Here is a 19,275-nt window from a genome sequence, read left to right as displayed (position 1 = left end):
AATATCTTGGGGGGGGGGGTGAACGGGGAATGATCAATGACTTGAATTTACCGAAGACGCAGCTCTATGAATACCAAAGACGATGAATCACGTCGCGTATTATGCTAATTTGTGACAATTTGCTTATTAGCATATTTTCACGCTGTGCGCGCAGGCCAATTTATGACCACGCCCACCACGCCTCTGTTTCGCTGGTGTACCATGAAGTTGCGGTGTCCATAGCCTTGTACGCGAAAAATGGGAGCAGTGTGCACTTTTGACCTTCCAAAATTTCCCCATGTCTGACCGGATGCAGAAGCGGAGTTTCACCCCCCTGAGATAAATAGCAGAGTTATCAATAGACAACTCTGATAAATAGAGATATACCCCCTCTACGTTTCAGTTGTTAAAGTCTGGAGAGGAATAAGGGAACAACACAAGTTAGCAAAAACTACACAGGGAAGAAATTAATTTCATCCTACTCCAAACTCCCCGACGTAATTCCCCAATATCTGCAAAAAAAATCATACAAATATGCATACGTTATTGGACTAAAACATAGGAAGGTCGATATGGGATCACCATCTGTCAATTTATTCATAATTTAACCATCAAAAGAACAAACAAAGCAGAATTAATGATTAATGAAATATCAAAGGCAAATCAACAAATTTGCATCGAAGGCTCGGAGACCGCGAAAGATAGTCATGCTTATAAGGGGGTGGGGTGGGGGTCACAATATCACTTGAATATAATTATACAAGTTATAAATTCAAACAGATTATTGGAAGTAAGCATTATTTATTCTCCACTAAACTACAAAATATACATTGCGGTTACATAATAATCTCTGTGTAGCATGGTGATGATGGAAGTATAGACCAGATTAAGAGAAAAAAAGGGGTATGAGGCGGTGGGGTAATACAACATGGTCAATGTTTACACAACTAGTCTGGGGATGGAGTAATGAAGAAGGTGAGTCTTGGGACGGAGATGAACACAGCTAGAAGATGAGATAAAGAGGCATGAGGGAATAACATGATAGGATTTAAGAATGAGAGGAAAGATTGATGAAGAATGAAAAATGTGTATGAACAAAATGATAATAAGCCTTTGTATTTACCACGAACGAAACTCGTCAAATCGTAAAATGTAAAAGTAAAAATCTTCTAGTTCTATTACCGGAAACAGTACTGGTTGAAATGTTTAAGCTAGGTTTCCTCAGAGGTCTATCTGCATATTGAGTATTAAAAAATTCCTATCCCTCAAAATAAAAATAACTGTATAGATAAATGCAATACATAAATTATAAAAAATAAAGAAATATTAAATAACAGAAAGGCCTAATGACACAAAATATAATAAAGGAGGAATATGACCAAATAAATAAATTAATCAATTAATAAATGTATAAATAAATAGATAACCAATTGAATAATTGATAAAGTAATTAATGCATATTTTTAAAAGAAGTTCCCACAAATTGGTATTGATGAGCATTTCATCTACGGTACGTCACATCATGTAGAATTTATATGTGCTATATGCCAGGCCCCCGCACCTTCACAAGTTACCGTATCCCAAGTTACTGCATGCTAGTTCTGCTCGCTCGCTCGCGATCGCTCGCTCTTAAGCTTTATCGACGCGCGAGATATAGATATATACTAACAGATTTGGGATTCTCGACGAAGCTAGCTAGCTAGCTACCATATACCAGGTCATCTAGCTATCTGTGATCTCAAATCCGGAATCATTCATCATTATCGATATGTTATCTGTAGCAAATCAATTCTGTAGCCGTTTCATCCATCGAGTCATTTGGAATTAAAAGATGATGCCAAAATGAGTCAAATTTGAATTTTTAAACAGTTTGATTAGAAATTTGCAAGACAAGGGATTTCTGCGAGAAACTTCGAAGAAAAGGAAGATGGTAGTTAACAATGATATCCCGGTGTTGCAGCGATGTTCAGCATGGACATGGTAAGTTATCCAGGCGTTTATACCCAGAGTCCAGACAGATGAAATAGGAACGGAATTATCGGTTATTTAAAAAAAACCTTCACAACGTATTCAAGCTGTTTCATACCTCAATTGAAGTTAGTGTTAGACATGTCCCTTTTTATTTATTTAATTTTTTATACTTTCATAGGAGTACATCTTTTTTAAGTACAACCTAGATCGATGTTATATGCTGACAGGATCAGTCTAATTTCGTCTATCTTTGAATTGTATGTATCATGGCTTAATTTGCTTGTGATTATATTGACAGTTTACAAATCATGTCAGCTAGTTTAATCTAAAAATTTCACAACATTGAAGCCAATATTAAACCAAACGCAGTGGCGTAACTCGGCCCTAATCTGGCAAAAAGGTCTAGGCCTATCTGCAAAATGTTCGATTTTTTTCATATCTAAATCTAGGGTTTATGAGGCCAAAATTTTCATATGGCCAACTCTCAGTGGTGCTCGATCTTTCGTTTTAGAGATACCAGAGGACACCAATATTAATAAGCAATATCAAATTCCATAATCTGGCAGAAGGGTCTATCTGCACATAGACCCTTTTGCCAGATTAAATTGTGGAGAAGATGTGTTCATTTAATCAGGCAAAAGGGTCTATCTGCGCATACATCCTATCAGTTGCCAAATCGAAAGGTTGGGGATCGATGTGTAAGTTAATTGGGCAGAGCTATCATTATCAAAGACAAGTCCCGCGCCCAACCTAGCCTGCAGCTAGCTTGCCGAGCTAGCAGGCGCGTGGCTGGGACTGCCGCGGGCTGGCGCGGCCCGGCAATTTAAAACGCCCGCCGGTCGCACGCAGGTTGCATATATGTCTGTGGTATTCGGTAGCCCAAATTAGGCCTATATAAGTCAGTAAAGTCTGAATCATGTACGCCTAACGTTAGGCCTACCGCCTAGCGGCCTATCTAGAGACTAACGTCAGGCCCACTCACACTATCTTGCCTTAGATGAATACATATTTCTTATTGCAGTATATTTACAAATGCTGCTGTTTTTAATGCTTAAAATATGTATTCTATTAATAACTTCTAATTCAGCTAAGACTGTTGTTTTTGATAAATCTTGAATTGAATAAGTGACATTGTGGTTAGCTCCATAAATTCAAGTCTGTATTCATGAAATATTTGAACTGTGAAGGAAAAATTATGAATCATTGAATGACTTAGATTTCAATTATGTATGTTTTGCTTATATTATCTCGTTCAACTGATTGTAATGCACAGTTGCACAACTGATGCACAACTGATTAAATTATACTGAATACATTCACTTCAATTGAAACGGAACAATGTAAATTTGAATGAATCTGTATATATAGCGCTCATTAATTGAAATATGATTATAAAAACGCATTTAGTGTTTTTAATGGCTGTTATTAAAGTTCAGAACTCAAGCTCACTTAAAATTTGTTTGTGTAGTTTATTACCATAGCCTACATGTTGGATTTGAGGAAGTTTCATGGTGATTGTAAGGGAATGAGATTGCATCTGTATAATTGAGAGGATGGGCCCTGTACAAAGATTAAACAAATTTTAACCAATTAAAGTGTAAACACTGTAATCCCATGCAGAACATTGCAAAAGGTGAACACAGATTTAAGAAAGGTTGGGATGGCTAGCACGAAAGAAGAAGAGTAGAGAAAATAAAAGGAGAGCAAGGGAGAGAGGAGAAAATGCAAAAAATAGAAGAAATGAAAAAACACAATTGGTAGATGTTAGCCATATAAAAAATAAAATCATAGATCTTAGAAGAAAACAGATAGCTCTTAAAGAATGAAAGGCAAAGTAAAACTCTTCGTCAGTCTGTGGCATGTGTGAGAAAGAGAAATCAAAATACAATTGGTTATGATTAATGAAGATCTTATAAGATGGATAAAACAAAAAAAAGTTGTTATGCCCAACTTTATAATTGATTAATATTGTATAATCAACAATATCCTACCCAATAATTAAGTGTAAAATCTTGGATAGTATCATTATTGATATTCTATATATTCATTTATTTATTTTTTGTTGGGGTAGGTTTTAAATTTTCCAATCGCTAAGACACCCTGTGCATCCAACCAATTGCTTTCAGAACAAAGTCAATTAGTTATAAACGCCTAGTAGACCAAATGGTTTTTGTAACAATGCCTAGTAGACCAAATGCTTGTGGACCAAACGCCTAGTAGACCAAATGGTTTTGTAACAATGCCTAGTAGACAAAATGCTTGTGGACCAGACGCCTGTAGACCAAATGCTTGTGGACCACAGCATAGTAGACCAAATGGTTTTGTATGAATGCCTAGTAGACCGAATGGTCGTGGACTAAATGCCTAGTAGACCAAATACTTGTGGACCAAACACCAAGTAGACCAGTGGTTTTGTAACAACGTCTAGTAGACCAATTGCTTATGGACCAAACGCCTAGTAGACCAAATGGTTTTATAACAACGCCTAGTAGACCAAATGGTTATGGACCAAACGCCTAGTATACCAAATGGTTTTATAACAACGCCTAGTAGACCAAATGGTTGTGGACCAAACACCTAGTAGACCAAATGGTTTTGTAACAAATGCTTAGTAGACCAAATGGGTATGAACCAAACGCCTAGTAGACCAAATGGTTTTGGACAAAATGGATAGTAAACCAAGTAGTTGTAGACCATGAAGTTGAGAGTCCTGCGCAGCCTGTCAAATATTATAATAGTTTACCAACCGTGCATATATGCCTTTCTGCCTGGTTAAATTAACACAATTTCCCTCTCTGACAACAGGGTGTATCTACAGATAGACTCCGTTTGCTTGATAAAATAAACATCATTATCTGCCATCATTTAATCTGGCAAAAAGGTCTATGTGCATATAGACCCTTCTGCCGGATAAATATCATTGTCTTTGCTCCCGAGATTCCAAAACTGGATCATACAAGAAAAGTAAAGGGATTAAAATAATAAAAAGGGACTAAAAACAATTTTTCAAAGATAAACTAAGTGATAGAATAGAGTCCACCAGCTAAAATTAACTCTGAAGTATTCTACAAGTAAATCAAATGCTCAAACTTCAAAGCTGATTTTCTCAGAACGTTTTTCGAAGGCGAATGTGCAGATAGACCCTTTTGCCACATTACGGCCAAACTACGGGGGGACATTGGGGGCACGTGCCCCCCCCCCATCGGCTGGCAAAAAACCGGGGGGGGGGGGGGGAGTAGAAAAAGAGGGAGGAAGGAAGAAAAACGTAGTGGGAGAGAAGAAATTATTGTACATTATAATTGCTGTTTTTTTATACGGACAAATAAATACTGATATATTATATAAATAGTGTACAATCTATTGTACAATATACTGGATTATATGTACGACAAATATAAAATTATCCCGAGTGCAGGTTTATTTCACCGAGGCCGAAGGCCGAGGTGAAATAGGCTTGCACGAGGGATAATTTTATATTTGGAGTTCATATAGTCCAGTAATATTGTATGATAGAACGTTCACTATTTATTATAGTAAATAGATCCCTTAATCTAAGCCCCCCATCATGGATTTTGCCATCCAAAAATCGAAAGTTATATTGTACATATGTACAATATAACTTTTTGAAGGGAGGTCACGTGGTACAAATCCAGCCAATCACAGCTCGTATTTTACTACCACTATTTACTATATTATATTATAAAACGGGTTCAAGGATGTAGCCAATGGTGAGTGCGTATTCAAGTCACGTGTTCATGCTTTAATTATGCGCAACCTTCCAGTCGTGCATTTTTCGTGCAGCACTGTGCATTTTTTGTGCAACACCGTGCAATTTTTGTGCAGCATTAGTTCCAGTTGCGCGTAAAAACTGATACGCGTTCAGTAAAAGAGGCTGGCTAGGATTTTGATGCGCTTACTTAGGCGCGCATAGTAGATACGCCTGTGATGTCATAATTGACAGTCTTGTGATCTCTTCGTCTGTGCGATCGTACACAAGTTGGAGGGATTTGAACAAGATTTCCATGAAAAAATCATTTTGCCGACCCGTTTTATAAAACAATTAATGCACATTTTAAGATTCGTGATGTTAGTGACGATGCGAGCAACTCTCGGGCATTCACAATATTATGCAAAAGCACTCGGCGCAAGCGCCTCTTGCTTTCGCATAATTGTAAATACCCTCGAGTGTGCTGCATCGTCATAACACACTCATAAATGTGCATTAATTGTATATTATTATCACGTAAGAAATATTTTTTCATAACTTTATGAACATATAATTTGCCAAGGGGCCAATGTGTTCATCGTTCCTGGTGATCGCAGTGTCTGTTTAACGAGATATATAACCATGTTGTCCCAAAGCATCCCGTTTTCAAGTCAATATTCACCAAATATATTTCCTCGCACTTCTATTATTGTTTTATGTAGTGACATAAACTTCTTTTTCATGACTGCTTAAAGACTTCGTCCCCCTTTTAAGGTCTGAATATAAAGCATTTCTAGTCCGTGCTTACGTTCGCATTAGTGAATTGATGAGATATGTCTGCTCTTTTTTATAAAAGAAAAAGAAGAAGTGCAACCCTGTTAGGTGTGTATATTACTCCGCAAAAAACCCGGTGTTGATTTAACACCAGCCTGGAATCTATATGTCCATACCAGAGAAGTATTGAAATAACACCAGTTTGAAATCAAACCGATGCTGTTTTAATACTAATTGATGTTGTACAAACACATATCTGGTGTTAGACCAAAACCAAACTGGTGTTGTTTAACACTTCTCTAGTGTAGACATGTATATATTACGGGCTGGTGTTAAATGAACACCGGAGTTTTTTCAGTGTAGGAATCTGACGGGTGCCACCCTTGAACCCCGCAAGGTATTTTTTATTGACATCATGATACTCTCATGTTTTCACATTCCTCTTATTAAAGGACAAGTCCACCCTCAAAAAACTTGATTTAAATAAAAAGAGAAAAATTCAACAAGCATAACACTGAAAATTTCATCAATATCAGATGTAAAATAAGAAAGTTATGACATTTTAAAGTTTCGCTTCATTTCACAAAACATTAATATGCACATCTCGGTCGGTATGCAAATGAGGAACTGATGACATCACTCACTATTTCTTTTGTATTTTATTACATGAAATATGAAATATTTTGATTTTCTCGTCATTGTCATATGCAATGAAGTTTAATTCCTCCCTGAACACATGGAATTCCATAATTTTAACATTTTGTGCTTCAGGCAAGGAGGTCCTAATCGTCAAATTCGTAAAAATTGAAATATTTTATAGATCTATATAATTCAAACAATCAAAAACAAAATAAATAGTGAGTGATATCATCGACTCTCTCATTTGGATGTAACTGGCTCGTTCATATCACTATTTTGTTAAAAAAACTTTGAAATGTCATAACTTTCTTATTTTACATCAGATTTTGAATGAAAATTTTCAGCATTGTGCTTGTCTGATTTTTCTCTATTGATTCAAATCATAATTTTTCTGAGGTGGACTTGACCGTTAATAATGACTTTGTTTATTGAACAGAATACACGTAATAACATTGATAGCTGGTATCAAAGTCAAGGTATATGAAAAGTCAAATGTAAATATTATTGATCGATTGGCATTTATAACGTTACTATTAGTCTGATAAGACACGTATAGGCCAGGATAGGCCCCAAAGAAACTTGACCAAACATTGGTTTTTTATATATACAATTTTTTTGATGGTTTCTTATCAATTCGAGGGTGCTGATTACGAATCTGGATGATGCCACTTGTGTAACCTTGAGCACTTTCCGCCAATTGGCAAAATCCAATATGGCCGCCAAAATATGCAAATTACCCATGAAAATCTTAAAATTATCCGCACATTGGCTATGAAATGCATGAAATCGTGTGGCAGGAGTGAAATACTCTCTGAAAAAATAATTTTTGACAAAACATTTATTTTCCTGATATTCAAAATGTCCGCCATAGGCCATTGTATACTCTAAATATGAATAGGGAAAACTGATTTTCACAAAAATAGCACTACCATGGATACTGTACTACCACCAGAGGAGATACTACGATCGATGAACAGGCACTCAACTCAAGCCTACAGCATCGCGGAATTAAAGTAAAGTAAGTAAGTAAACCGCAAAAAATCGCGATGCATGAACGAAGTAACATATGCAAATCATCATTACTAATAAGATATATCATTTATTATGTCATATATTGGAACATTGCTGTATTTTGATATCTAAAATAGCCGCCACTGGCCCAAAGAGTATTATGAACAATGGCAATGGCCGGGGCCAAAAAAAAATGACAAGAGTGAGCGCTAAAATGCATATTATTAAGATAAGCGAGTGGAATACTGACTAAAAAGATCATTGTTAATATGTCATATATATATCAATGTTGCAAACTTGGAATGGGCTAAAATGCACCACTGTTACATAAAATAGTGTATATTCAAAACCACTGAAGCGAGACCAATGAAATTTTCATAGAAGTTAAATTATGAAATGAGCTTTCTACTCCTGAACATTTAGAATACTACATTGTACAATATTTTGGAATCTATTCGGCACTCTGAGAGGGAAATTTTTGGGGGACTTGCTGTATTTTGACATGCAAAATAACCTCTTCAAGCCCTAACTAAATTATGTAACATGCGAATAGGAAAACTAATTTTCGCAAGAGTGAGAATCATAAAATGCATATAACTGCAATGTACGAGTAAAAATATTGTCTTAAACATTATTTGTATCTACATCATATATTGGTCGTGGAGGTAATGAGTGCTGTACTTTGAAATCCAAAATGGCTGCCATAGGTCCTAAAAGTATTGTGTACATTGTAACATGGGACGTATAATTTTGACAGAATTTGGCTTTGCTTGACTCTAGATATTGTGTGATATAATTGTGAATTGTGATGTAAGGGTGAAATATTGTCTAAACCATGGTTTCTAACGAGATATATCATATTGTGTAATTAAGGTGATAAATGCTGTATTTTTAAATTGAAAATGACCACCAGAGGCCCTTATCGTATAATATACAATTTGAGTGGAGACAAATAATGTTCACAAAAGAGCATATGGCAGCCATTTTGAATGTTGAAATACAGTATTTATCTCCTGAATTACATAAGATATGATATATTTTGTTAGAAATCACGTTTTCAGACAATATTTCACTCATACATCACCATTTGGCCAAACAAAGCCAAATTCTGTTGAAATAATTTATTCCCATTCACATTGTGCATAATACCGGGAGGGCGTGCAGCGGCCATTTTAACTTACCAATAACAGTATGTATCGCCTTACTGGCAGAATAAGTGATATATCTTCATAGAAATCATGCTTTCAGGCATTATTTTATTCATAGATCATTATTACGTGCATTTATGGTGCTCACTCCTGTGAATATTGGTTTCCAACATTGCATTTTACATAATACTGTTAATGTCTATGACGGCCACTTTGAAAGTCAAAATACAATATTTAACACAAACTTTAAACCACAATGATAAACTAGTACTAGTATTTTATTAGAAAATACATTTTAGACAGTATCCCATTAATTTATCACATGTATATGCATTTTAGTGCTCACTCTTGTGATTTCTTGGCTCCTCTTTCTCATTGTGCATAATACTTTTTGGGCCTTTGGCAGCCATTTTGAATATCAAAATACAACATTCATCACATACATGGCATTTTAATAATATAATGATAATATAACAACTATGTTTTTAGTCAGTATTCCACTCGTTTAATCTTAATAATATGCACTTTAGTGATCACTCTTGTGATTTTTTTTTGGCCCCATTGCCATTGTACGCAATACTGTTTGGGCCAGTGGCAGCTATTTTAGATATCAAAATACAGCAATGTTCCCATTTATGACATAATAAATGATATATCTCGTTAGTAATGATGATTTGCATGTATTACTTCGTTCATACATCGCCATTTTTTTTGCAGTTTAGTGCTCATTTTGTGAAAATTAGTTTTCCCTATTCATATTGTACATAATAAAGTATACAAAGGGCCTATGGCGGTCATTTTGAATATCAGGAAAATAAATGTTTTGTCAAATTTTTTTTCAGATAGTATTTCACTCCTGTCACACAATTTCATGCATTTTATTGTCAATGTGCAGACAATTTTATGATTTTAATGGATAATTTGCATATTTTTGGATTGGATTTTGCCAATTGGCGGAAAATATACTCAAGGTTACACGAGTGGCATCATTCAGATTCCTAATCAGTACCCTAGAATTGACAAGAAACTATAATAAATATTGTATATATTAAAAAACGAGGTTATGCCTCTTCTATCCTGGACTAGTAAGCCTATTTCAGAAACAGAGTGACTAGAAAGAAAAGACTTATCGTTCAAACTTGGATGAACGATTGCCCCCTTTCAAGGTCTGAATAAAACATTTCCAGTCCGTGCATACTTTCGCATTAGTGGATGATGAGATATTTCTGCTCTTCATAAATCACTGAAAGCAGTCCATATATGTCCTTTTTTCTGATTTGAATTTCAAAAAATGTCCAGCTCGCGCTTCACGCTGGCATCAATTGGTTAATGAAATACGTATGGTCTTAATGAATTCCTACAAACAAGTAGAATGCCTCTCTTCAAGTCTGAATATCAAAAATTTGCAGCTAGCGCTTCGCGTTCGCAGTAATTTGATTAGTGAGATACGTATCATCTTCATGAATACAATGACACCAAAAAAATTGATTCATGTGCAGTGGCGTACCGTGGGTACGGCATTGGGGTCACCAGAATTTTTTTTTAATTACTTCGTGAGCGCGCAAAGCGCGCTCAGTTGCCAGGGAGACATTTTAAAGACAATGCCATTAAACGGATATATATCTCACTAATCAAATAATGCGAGCGCGAGCTGAAAATTTTGATATTCAGACATAAAAAGTGACATTATAATCAATATTTTGTAATCATGATACGTACCTGTCTCGCTAAACAATGCGAGCGCGAAGCGCGAGCTGAAATTTTTGTATATATTGACCCCAAACAAGAAGATTTAAAGGACTGTATTTTAGGAATCCATTAAGAGTATACATATCCAACCATAGTCATCTAATGCGAGTGCCAAGCGCTTGCTGATTTTGTTAGAATTACATAATTAAGCACTTGTAACCATTTTTGTCTCACCTGCGAAGCAGAGTGAGACTATAGGCGCCGCTTTTCCGACGGCGGCGGCGACGGCGGCGGCGACGGCGGCGGCGGCGTCAACATCAAATCTTAACCTGAGGTTAAGTTTTTGAAATGACATCATAACTTAGAAAGTATATGGACATAGTTCATGAAACTTGGCCATAAGGTTAATCAAGTATTACTGAACATCCTATTAAAGTTTCATGTCACATGACCAAGGTCAAAGGTCATTTAGGGTCAATGAACTTAGACCATGTTGGAGGAATCAACATTGAAATCTTAACCTGAGGTTAAGTTTTTGAAATGTCATCATAACTTAGAAAATATATGGACCTAGTTCATGAAACTTGGACATAAGGTTAATCAAGTATCACTGAACATCCTGCATGAGTTTCACGTCACATGACCAAGGTCAAAGGTCATTTAGGGTCAATGAACTTTGGCCGAATTGGGGATATCTGTTGAATTCCCATCATAACTTTGAAAGTTTATGGATCTGGTTCATGAAACTTGGACATAATAGTAATCAAGCATCACTGAATATTTTGTGCAAGTTTCAGGTCTCATGATTAAGGTCAAAGGTCATTTAGGGTCAATGAACTTTGGCCGAATCGGGGGTATCTGTTGAATTACCAACATAACTTTGAAAGTTTATTAGTCTAGTTCATTAAACTTGGACATATGAGTAATCAAATATCACTGAACATCCTGTGCGCGTTTCAGGTCACATGACCAAGGTCAAAGGTCAATGAACTTTGGCCGAATTGGGTGTATCTGTAGAATTACCATCAAAACTTTGAAAGTTTATGGATCTGATTCATGAAACTTGTACATAAGAGTAATCAAGTATCACTGAACATCCTGTGCGAGTTTCAGGTCACATGATCAAGGTCAAAGGTCATGTAAGGTCAATGAACTTTGGCCATGTTGGGGTTTTTTGTTGAATAACCATCATATCTCTGTAAGTTTATTGGTCTAGTTCATAAAAAGTGGACATAAGAGTAACCATGTATCACTGAACATCTTGTGCGAGTTAGAGTAGTATTCAAAGTCAGCACTGCTGCTATTTTGAACCGCGTGATGCAGGTGAGACGGCCAGAGGCATTCCACTTGTTAAATCATGAATATCATACGCATCTCACTATTCAAACATTGCAAGCGCTAAGCGCGAGCTCAAAATTTAGATAATTCAGACCTGAAGAGGGGAATTTTAAGGCTTGTTTGTAGGAATTCACGAAGACCATACATATTTCACTAATCAAGTGATGCGAGCGCGAAGCGCGAGCTGAAATTTTGGATATTCACATCAGCAAAAAGGGACATTTTAAGGACTGATCCGTATTCATGGAGAGCAGACAAATCTCACCAATCCACTAATTCGAACGTAATCACCGACAGGAAATGATTTATATCAAGACCTTAACATGGGGCAATCATTTTAAGTAGTCGTGAAAAATAAGCATATGTCACTACATAAAACAATAATAACTCGAAACGCGAGGAAATATATTTGGTGTATATTTATTTATTTATTTATTTATTTCACATCTTTATACAGGGTGACCAATTCAGCTATACACGATAAAAAAACATTAACAAAGATAAAAAGCTGGTTTGCAATTGGGCCCTGTTAATCAAAATACATACAAATTATAAAATACATAATATGCAAAATATACAAGAAATAAACCTTTAAAAGTCCCAATTCTCAACAGAAACACACAAACACACAGAAGCACCCAAACCCACACCCCCCATTACACTCTGCAGACTTACTTGTAACATAAATTCATAAATTGACTTGAAAACGGGAGGTTTTAGTACAACAGAATTATATATCTCATTAAACAGACGATGCAAGCACCAAGAACAGGGAAGACATAGGCCCTGAGAAAATTATATTTCATAAAGTAATGAAAAATGTTTATTATGTAATGTAACATAACATAATTATAATATAAAATTATAATGAATAAGAAGTTCTTCTTTCCCACTTCGTTTCTCTTCCTTCCTCCCTTTTTCTCCTTTTCCCCGTTTTTTTTTGTGATCAGCCGATGGGGGGGGGGTCGTGCCCCCCGTAATTACACCACTGTTCATGTGTATAGGTGTAATTATAAAACAGAATCAGCACGCGCTTGGCGCTCACATTATATGACTATGGTGAGATGCTTGTGATGCCTCCAATTACATGGAGAAAACTGAAAAGTGAATTTTGTCTCGAAAATAGATAATTGAAAATATCTAAGGGACGTGAATTGGAATATCAGAAAAGTATTATATTTAGAATTCTCTTAAGATTATAAATTGATGCATACTTTTATGATAGTGGAGGAGCCGTGGTGTAGTGGTTCTGACTCTCGCCTCATAAACAGAGGGTCGTGTGTACGAATCCCACCACGGTCTGGTGTCGTTTGGCAAAGACACGTTTGGCAAAGCCACTCTCGACCCAGGTGCTAAATGGGTACCCAGTAGGATGTGAAATTTCATCGAAGCTTGTCCATTACTGTGTGTGCCTCACCAGCGACTGACTTTAATACTCCCAAGGGAGTGGAGTGGATGTGCACATATTCTGTGCGGGAATGACTGATTGAATCCGATGACAGGGGTAATAATATATTCTGTAAAGCGCTTAGACATGTCTTTCCGATGTATTAAGCGCTATATAAAGTCACGTTATTATTATTATTATTATTAGATTAAATGCAATTAAAAAAAATCATTCTGTTCCCTAAATATGTCCTTTTTTCTACACAGTGCACGTGTCGGGGGAAATCGGGTGGACCTAGGAAGTCTTCCAACTTTCAAGGTAAGTCATTATCGGGTTTGGATCCGGGAGTCGGATCAGGAAGGTATAACCGTCATCTCCCTAAATAGTCGGATACACTTTTGTCCATAGGTAGATAGGCCAATGTCGTGTCGTTGCAATAGCAAGTACAAGTTATTCCTACAATTTAATTAACCTGATGCGTTTTCAAAGGAAACCTTAAAAGAATTCTGCAATTTCAAACCTGTATATCAGCACAAAAAGTACATCGGCAATGGTAGGATGAATATGACTTATTTTTTTTACTTGACATTTCCAGAGACTGAATAAGGAACTCAGATGAATACCACTTTTATGTGCATTTTGTAATTATTTATATATTTATATTTTGTGTACATCCAACAGCCAAAATATTCTTACGCCATTGTTGATTTCGTCTACAATGTGTGCATTTCAATAAAGTAAGAATATATGAATATGCCCTTGCATTTGTTCTACGTAAGGGCAGAATTTGGATAGACCTTGCACACTGCAGTCTTCTCCGCGAGCTGTAGAATTGATATTGATCATAATTCTTGCATGTTTATTCTCATAATCATTAACTATTTCTCCTCTTTTATAATTTTGGTTCTGGTCCAGAAATTTATGACTGCTCTCACGATAGTGATACCAACGACCCTCTTCCTCATCACCCGTGTTGCACTGGACCCAAGCACTTCCATGACATCATCATCAGAGCAAGACCAGTTACGGATTCATGATCATACACGCAGTTATCACAACTGTGGCATCATATGCCAACTGTTTGATTATTCGCAACCAATGTGGAAATTGCCTGATCCAGCGGTAAAGCTCTGCAAGCCTTCATCTTCTCTGGTTTTTGTCAAGACCCATAAAACCGGAAGTACTACCTTGACGAAGATTGTCAATCGATACGGACTGGCGCGGAACTTATCGTTTCTGATCTACTCCAAAGACCCTCTAAGAGGACATTTCCGTCAGGCTGCTCCGACCAAACCGTCAGATATACTTCCCCCAATCGGCGTCGAGCCTGGGGACTTTGATCACTATTCGAACTACGACATGGCTGCGGTTCATATCCGACTGTTTCCAAATCTCAAGTTCTTCACCCGTTTCATGAATCCGAAAACCCGGTACATCACAGTACTCCGCAATCCGGTTGACCAGTGGGAATCTGCCTTTGTCTTTTTTATTTGCCATACCAGAATGAAATTGAAAGGTCTTGACGTTGAACAAAGCATAACCACCTTCTTGAAGAAACCGTCATATTATTGGAAAAAATTTCCCGGTCAGTGTAAGCTATTCTCGAAGAATGGAATGTCCTTTGACCTGCTGTCAAAAAATTCCTTGCATAACCTAGATAACAAATCGGTTGAAAGCGCGGTAGCATTCCTTGACGAAAAGCTGGACCTTGTCCTAATTTCGGACTACATGGACGAATCGCTTATACTTCTCAAACACCTAATGTGCTGGGACTTCGAGGATATACTATACGTAAGTGCAAACCGACGATCTTCCAGAACGAAAATGAACGAGTCCCAGAAGGCCAAAATAAGGCAATGGAACCCAATTGATACCATCCTTTATGAACATTTTAATCGCACACTTTGGAAGAAGATCGCCGCGATCGGGCCAAGGTTTTGGAAGGACCTAGACTACTTTCGTCAACTGAAACAAGACTTTTTTACGATGTGTGGTTTCGAGGTAAACGCAACCAAAGGGTTTAAAATTCAAACGACAGCAAGGAATTCGTCGATAGCTTGCAGGTCCGTGCTACAACCGGATTTTAAGGAGATAATAAGACGTCAAAACGTAAGCCAAAGTAAAAGTCCATTGAGTCAAAACAAGATTTCGAGAACATGGTGAAATCGATTGACCTAAATGTCGGCTAGTAACACAAAGCCAGATCATCAGAATTCCTCACTGCCAAATAAAGATCAGGCCCCGTCTTACAAAGAGTTGCAACTGATCCGATCAATCGCAACTATGGAAAGCCAGCAACGCCAATATCTAAAATACATGTTTGTTCAAAATATTTTCAGGAAATGACGTATATTCATACATTCACTGTTTTCTTGACAATACAGTACGCTTCTCTTTGTTTTCAAACTACATTGATCAAATTTTCCAAAGAAAAAAAAATATGACATTGATGGATTTCCTTATACTTGAGATTGATTTGATCAATCGTAACTCTTTATGAGACAGGGCCCTTCAACCTTGCTGTTCATAAAGACTTACAAAACGGAAATTTTGTCTTAGCCATGTTTGGCCATGAGAGGAATACAGAACATGGTACATGTTGGGTCTAATTGTTATGAACGCATATATATTCCACTCGATGGCACGACGTTTGCTTGTTCCGGGCTTAATTTCGTATAAGATACAGGATAGGATAAAGGTTTAGGGTTGTGATTGGGATAGGGTACAGTGTTAAATCCAGGGTTGAATTTAGTCGAGTAGTCAGTCCATACAGTCCGTTGAATTTCCATCGGAGCGATTGTCACCGGAGCAAATGTTGTGGAACCATTCCAATTAACCATAGGCGGTGGAAGCGGGGGGGGGGGACGTGACCCCCCCCCTAAATTTTAGGTGGAGGGACGGTCCCCCTCCTAATTTTTTTTTGATAACCTTTTTTTTTTTTTTTTTTTTCTTGTCAATTTTTATTCCTACGTCCCCCCTAAATTCACGCGGACCCCCCTGAAACGTGTGTTGTCCCCCCCTAAAATTTAGGTTGACCTTTTTTTTTTTTTGCTTGTCAAAAGTTTTTGGTTAGCAACTCCTAAATTTAGGTTGATAACCTTTTTGGGGCGCTTGTCCAATTTTTTACCTGTGCCCATCCCAAAAATTCAGGTGGACACCCCCAAATTTTTTGGCTTCCGCCGCCAATGGGGTTGACAGACAACGTCTGCCACTACCCCATTAAAACCTGACGAGTATCTGGGTATATAGCGTTTCATAAAAGGACTTGTCGGAAGTTTTATTCGACAGTTACAATAAGAACAGTGCCTCTCAGCCAATCAAAATCAAGGAAATATGTCAGTCTGACATATTTCCTTGATCTGAGATCTGACAACTTGCCGACCAAAAATGTTGATGGCAGATGAAACACGCCCGTGAATTTGACTTGCATGGAGTATCAGTCCCGTTTCATAATTTTGTGTGTCAATGACATGTTCCACAGTACTGTAAGGCCCACATTCCAAAGTTCAGTTTCAAAACTTAATTAGACCATGTTCTAAGTATGTGTTAAAATTGCACTTACACTATACATAATTTCTATCTTTACCTGGCGCTTTCATTTGTTTTAATGATGTAGTTAACGATTTCATTAATTATTTCCAGTCAGTTGAGAATCGTTTGTCAAAGAGGTGACAACATGATCTAGCACTGTTAGAGACACCCATCATGATTAGAGTTAAACCACAACTTCACACCAGAATATCTGTTCTATTGATTTGATTTATTAATTTTCCGTTCACAAAGCACAACAGAATCAAACAATACATAGTCAGATTTAAATTCAACATCAATCGGAATAATGCATAATTAGAAGGTATAAGCAATGAGAACTAATGCGAACTAAAGTAACTTTGACTGTAATGACTATAAAAAAAACAGAACGGGGGGGGGGGCTTGCCAAGAAAAGCAAAGCTTGTATGGGAGCAAGTCCCTGTAACTTAGTTTTAATACGTATGATACAAAACTATAGTATAAAGGAGAGACGGTAGACAGTTTAAAAGGAGGCTATACAAAATATCGAAGGTAACAACGAAAGAGTGTCACAAATTAGAATAAATGATAATAGTAGTAATAATAAATAATAACAATATGGTTACAATAATTGTGATAATGAGGGAGGAACAGAGAGGCAAATGTAGGAAATGAGGGGGGGTGCAGGTACAATTGGAGGTGCAAAGAGGAGCATGACAGGTGCGGGAACAGTTCGGCAGGCAAGTTGTATCCTGGAGGCTTAACAAAAAGTTTTTGTTATATACTTTTGGTGATATGGTAGATTGACTTGTTTGTGTAAAGTATTGGCAAATAAGCATCTTTTTAAGGTGATGTTTAAAAATTGTGGTGCTTGGGGATTCCTTCAAGGCGTTGGGCAAGGAATTCCAATATACGGGACCAGAAAAGACAAGAATTTTTTGCAAGTAAAGGTCGGGTTGGGGGTAGGTGATAAGAGTTTCGTTGTCTTGTAGGATAATCGTGTACAGAGGAGTTTTTGCAGAACATAATTGAAAAAAAAAATGTGGGGAGATCATCTTTATTTAGTTTGTACATAAATTGGCCGAGTTGGAACAGATGTATATCATTAACTTTAGGGATTTTATTTAAAAAAATAATTTATCTGTGTGACATCTGAAATGTGTATTTAATATATATATCCTGAGTGTTTATTCTGTAACAAAAGTATCCTATGTACTTAGGACTGCGTTTTGCGGGTAAACGCCAAGCTGGTATTTTAGCTAGGAAACATTTTACGTCTAGGTTAATCAGTTTGAATTAGTATGTTCTCATATTAGACTGAAAATGTGTTTCACACTGCTAAAATGCTCAAAGGTTACAGTGTGAAGATAAACTGTCACTGTGGATACCTCGACAGTGAAAGTGTGGTCACAGTCTGTTTACATAGTGGGCTATATTTGTGATTTATACTATTCAAATATATTTAAATGTTATTGTATGAATTTGATTTATTTATTTATCTTCTACATAACAATCCATGATACAGACATATATCACTGAACATAAAATAAGTTGCAGAGGATGGATTGCCATTGTAAGCAGAAATGCTTGAAATGTGACGCCCCGAAACAGAATGGATGTCTAATAATTATTAAAGTATACAAATTGAATAAAAAGAGAGAAAATCAAACAAACATTTTGCTGTAATATATAGCCATGCAGAAAAACGATGATGATGATGATGATGGTGATGATGTTAATGATGATGATGTTGATAGTGATGATGATGATGGTGATGATGGTGTGATGATGATGGTGATGATGATGATGATGGTGTGATGATGATGATGAAGATAATGGTGATGATGTTGATGTTGATAGTGATGATGCTGACCATGATGATGATGATGATGGTGGTGGTGATGATGGTGATGATGATGATGGTGATATGATGATGATGATGGTGATGATGATGATGGTGTGATGATGATGATGATGATAATGCTGATGGTATTGATGATGGCAATAATGAAGGTGCGTGGTGGTGGTAGTGGTGGAAAAGGAATAGGAAATGATTACGACACAGAAAGTTTACATTGCTTATTCCGAAAGTAACATGCATAACTTTAGCTTTAAATGAGTGT

The 19,275-nt window shown here is 36.7% G+C and overlaps 1 protein-coding gene across 1 annotated transcript; it reads left to right on the top strand.

The window, feature by feature from the left end:
* The first annotated feature begins 1,877 nt into the window (after positions 1-1,877).
* LOC121427774 (galactose-3-O-sulfotransferase 2-like) lies at positions 1,878-15,951 on the top strand. Its single transcript, XM_041624329.1, has 3 exons — positions 1,878-1,959; positions 13,909-13,960; positions 14,558-15,951. The coding sequence occupies exons 1-3, from the start codon at positions 1,907-1,909 to the stop codon at positions 15,803-15,805; spliced, it is 1,353 nt and encodes a 450-aa protein (XP_041480263.1). The 5' UTR covers positions 1,878-1,906; the 3' UTR covers positions 15,806-15,951.
* The last annotated feature ends 3,324 nt before the right edge of the window (positions 15,952-19,275 follow it).

This window comes from Lytechinus variegatus, chromosome 14, assembly GCF_018143015.1.
Source record: "Lytechinus variegatus isolate NC3 chromosome 14, Lvar_3.0, whole genome shotgun sequence".
In the NCBI taxonomy this organism is placed as follows: Eukaryota; Metazoa; Echinodermata; class Echinoidea; order Temnopleuroida; family Toxopneustidae; genus Lytechinus; species Lytechinus variegatus.
This window is presented reverse-complemented; position numbering and strand designations above follow the sequence as displayed.